General features: G+C 47.7%; 1 protein-coding gene across 1 annotated transcript in view; it reads right to left on the bottom strand.

The window, feature by feature from the left end:
* Positions 1 to 1,379, bottom strand: part of DNAJB12 (DnaJ heat shock protein family (Hsp40) member B12) — a 14,593-nt gene extending 13,214 nt beyond the window's left edge. The window contains exon 1 of the mRNA XM_029087365.1: positions 1,210 to 1,379. Within this exon, the coding sequence (XP_028943198.1) occupies positions 1,210 to 1,298 (89 nt within the window). The 5' untranslated portion in view covers positions 1,299 to 1,379. The remainder of the gene's footprint in view (positions 1 to 1,209) is intronic.
* Between the last annotated feature and the right edge of the window lie 3,125 nt (positions 1,380 to 4,504).

Genomic DNA, 4,504 nt, shown 5'->3' with positions numbered 1-4,504 from the left:
TGCTGTGCCTGCATTACTAGCAGACAAACACTCCCACAGAACAAGCCAAGCCAGTAGAGGTAGAAGGGCCTCTCCTAAGGCAACGATATCAACCGCTGAAGAATGTGATTGGCAAATAAACTTCAGATTCATCACGCTCATGTTTTGGAGGCTGTTTGGGAGGGACTACAAGCGGCAGGCCGGGATCTAAAGGATAGCTGGGCTATTGGCTTTTTCCCCCCTCTCTCCTCCGACTCAGTTATTCACAGACCTAAAAATAACACCAGCTGAACTCTAGAGGAAGAAAGAGGGAGCTGCCCAGGCCTGTGTGAGCAGCTTGGCTTGTCCTGGGTACACTCGCAGCCCAGTGATGGTTCCTCCTTCTCACATGACTTCGATGAGACAGAATACAGCAGGCTGGGTTCTTGGAGAAATAGATGACGTAACAAGCATCCCCATAAGTCCATTAGCCAGAGCACATCTTGAGCAATTCAGACCACGCCCATAACCTTAAACAAAGTTTACCAAGCAGCTGTGCCTGCAGTTTAGTCTTTCAACTTCCAGTATTTGCAAATGGCAGAAAGGAATAAAGAACAGCTTGAAACAGGGTTTGGAAAACAGGTGACTGGATAAACATGTCCTGGGACTTTCAAGCAGGAGCTTTAGAAGTGTATCGTGTTAACAGAGTGAAGAGTCTTGTGGTGGATTTCTACTTTATCAGGCTCTAAGAGAGACCATGAGCAGAACATCATCAGGAGAGAGGGACAAGGATGTCCCCTGTCTTTTGCTACTAGAGCAAAGCTTACTGCAAGAGGGCTGCCTACTGCAAGCTATGAGCCATGATTTCCACCTACAGGATCTCAGGACTACATGGGATTTTTCACAGTATTACTGAATAACACTAAAGCAAACATTCATGGGAAGATCATGAGATGAACGCAGACAAAATGCCTCTTTGGACCTCATCCAGGAAGAGGCTTACATGCCTACAGTTCTAGCTCTTGTACGTGCCTTTTTTGGGGGAAATCTCATCCCTCGTAGAGCCAACCCAGCTGCCTCCCAGGGCTGCTGTAGCTACAAATCCTCCTAGGTATGCTTTTAAGAACTAGCTAATTAAAAAATACTTGATATGGTTAAAAGCTGAAATCTTTAAAACACTGTGAAAAACAGACTGGTATTGTGTGATAAACTCAAACCGTGAGCTGAAGCCATGGAGAACTCTGCACACACCTCTTCACTGCATCCACCTGGTCCTGAGTGTAGCCCTTGGGAGCCTCGCCACCAGCCTCTCCGTTGGCCGACGGGAAGTCTCCGCTCATTTTCTTGAACTGAGGGTTTGAGGACTCCCTGGATTGGGACTGGCCGTTGGCCGACTGCTCGTTCTTGTTGAGTGATTCAAGCAAAACTGAAATGAGAAAAAGACGAGAAGAAAAAAAACAGGAGTTTAGGGACCACCAAGCTCAACTTGCCCTTCTCACTCTCCTATAAAGAACCTCCTCTTCACCTCTGCCACTGCTCTAAAAGCCCCCAACCTTCATCAGAAAGACCCTCAGCTTTTCATGAGGGCTACTGCTGAAGATATCACCTGCTTCTCCCAATGCACGCAACCTCCAAAACCCCAGGCCTACCCAGCCAGACAGTCTGGGAGCAACAGTGGATCACCAAAGCAGTGCATCCTTGCCTTCTCCTTTTCTTCCACATCTCCCCATAACAGCAAAGCATTTCCATGTTTGCACTCTAGCATATTATAAAGCACATTATACTTCTTTATCTCCTGCCTTTGAGAGTCTACTGTGCCGGGTAAATTATGTGACAATGTTATATCTTTAGAGAGCTCAGAAAATAACACCGTGGGATGCCAGTCACATGGGGACACTCCCCTTTTGGGGACAGAGAACTGCAGCACTGACTGCTGGCAGCACGACAGGGCCCCCAACACCTGAGTCAGAAGGGTGCTTTGTTCTCTTGCGCTGTCTTACCGATGTATTCGATGTGTGTAGAAGCAGCTGTGAAAAGCAACTTCTCTCTCAATTACTGAATATGAATTCCACCAACTCAGTTTCCCTTTTCTTAAGCAGAGTGCACATGCCTATTGGGGAAACCGCTGCGGACTGTTGCCTCCTGCTCGCAAGGCTCAGACACTGTCCTCTGTCCTTTTCAGCCAAGAGGGGACAAATATCCAGGCCTGGCCCAACAGCACAGGTGACAACACTGTGAAACCAAATAGGGCTTCTCTAAGCAGCTTTCCATCACATATTTCCCTGGCAGCTGGATAGCACCATCTTTTTGAACTATTTTTGTCTTTTTTAAACCAAATATCAGACTGATCTCTTCATGCCTGCAGTTTCTGAAATTAATATATTGCATCTCCATTAAAAAGAAGAGGCACAGGTGATACAATTAAAACCAGACGACGTTATTTACAAAGGCATCAGTAACTTGACGAGCTTGCAGTCCTTTATCCCAAACCTGGGACTGAGAAGGACGATTCATCTCCTCCCGCCGATTGCACATTACAGACCTTGCACTACGGGGCCATCACGTTCTTTATGCAAGTGCAAACAACACTTGCAGGCCGAGGGATGAGCCCAGATATCCTATCTGCCCCGCAGAGCTTGTAGGGGCAAGAGAAAACCGCTCGGTAATCCAACAGCCAACACAGGCAATTGTTACAGGTCGAAGGAGAAAAATGAGGGTGGACCAACAAGCAGTAAATCACTGGATGAGCTTCTGAGCTTGGGGGCTTCATGGATTTCGGCTTTCAGAAAAATAAATCCTTCTCTCGCTCCTATTTACACCACGAGAGCGTTCACAGAATTACAGTCTTTGCTTTTGCTCCTTTCAAACCTGGAGCAAACTGCTAGGCATGTGTAAACCTTGTCTTGTGAGGCAGTCCCTCCACCCACCCCACTTTTGCCGTTTTGGGCTCAGTTCCTTAGTTTGCCAAGAGATTTTTGGTAGCGTGGTTCCCCAAACCAACCATGTATGGTCACAGCTCAGTTTTGTTTTGCTCTACAGCCTCAATTCTATTGCTTCTGCATCCCAAAGCTGCACTGGTCCTCCGTGCAGCCACAGCACAGGGCAAATTCATAAACTAATGAAGCAGAGACTGCTGAATTAGTTTTCCATTCTGCCAACTCAGCTCCCCACCAAGCACGTGCTTGGATCTCTCTTCCTTGCTTTTTAGCCAACATTTATTCAATTTCTGTTCATTTTCCCAAAACTCCCGCTTAAAAGTGACCGGTGGGATTTTGCCTGTAACCAGCACGCCAGCTGCATTTACGTAGGAGAAGATTTTTTTCCTGAAATCCCCTTGCAAAACCCTCTGCTGATCCTGCGATGACACTTGTAGGACCCAGCCAGGGTCAGAGTCCGAAGCGCTGGCTGCGCAAGGTCCACGTTCCTGACTGTTGCCAAATCCAACGTAACTCAGGAGAAGGAGATTTTCTGGGGGCACAAGAACTACATAAAGATGCAATGACCACGCTGTAACTGCAGGATCCTTGGCAACATTTCCCAGCTACAGACCCAAAGCGCAGGAGCAAGCAACTGGTGGGACATCAAGCCAAAGGTCCTTGGATGGCAGCTCAGGTGTGAAACTAGTACCAGCAGCTTGGTTGGGTCTGGCCACAAATTAGCATGCTGTATGTAATGTTAACCTGCCCTGCTGCCCCCCTTTCCTCTTCTTTCCTCCCCTATGCTCCAGTTTTCATATCCCACCTTTTATTCTGGCTGTCCCAGGCCATAGGATTAGGGCAAAACACGACCGCTTTACACTGCAAACTGGTGCTTGCTTTTATCCAGATCTGCTTTTCTAGTGCATGCCCTAGCAGAGCTCCTGAAGAAGAGCAATCCTGCTCAGGCTGGGCCTTTCTGTGTGCTAAGCCTTGCTTTTTCCTACAAAAGTCACTTTTCCTACCCCGTAATTTCGTGAAAGTATAAACTCTGAATGGGAAGGAAACCACACCACACGTAGGACTGAGTCTGAGGGAATGGGAAGAGGCCTCATGCAACCAAAGAGAGAATCACAGGAAGCCGTGGGCTCTCCGCAGGACAGGGAAGCTGCAGAGCACAGCCAAAGAATCAAAACTCAGATAAGGTCTGTCAAAGTAAAACAGGAAAAAAATCTACAGCCCTTTGCATGAATTTCTGCAACGTAAGAACACATGGAGAAAGAATCGTGTTTGGCTGCTTCTACAAACCACTTCCTAGTTGCTTTTGTGAGACGCTAATTACATATGCCATAAAGCTTCCAGGAAATGAGATTGTTCCTCAAAAACCCTAAAACTGAGAGAAGGCCTTCAAGAAGGAGATTATGTTTTATGTGTGCTGAAGTGAACTGCAGTAGCTGTGCCATGGTAATCAGTGGGGGTGTACGAAATGAAAAGAAACAGTCACTGAGCGCAATAGCTGGGGAAAACGAGCACGCTCGAGCATGTAAGCTCACACAAGGCCTGTCTGCCTGCCTGCACACCGGGTGAGGCTGCTGCCCGCTGCTCTTGGGGCTGCAGGGGAGGAGGGGGGG

The sequence above is a fragment of the Antrostomus carolinensis genome, unplaced genomic scaffold, assembly GCF_000700745.2.
Source record: "Antrostomus carolinensis isolate BGI_N321 unplaced genomic scaffold, ASM70074v2 scaffold39391, whole genome shotgun sequence".
NCBI classification, from domain to species: Eukaryota; Metazoa; Chordata; class Aves; order Caprimulgiformes; family Caprimulgidae; genus Antrostomus; species Antrostomus carolinensis.
The sequence above is the reverse complement of the archived record's forward strand: the minus strand, read 5'-3'. Positions and strand labels throughout refer to the sequence as shown.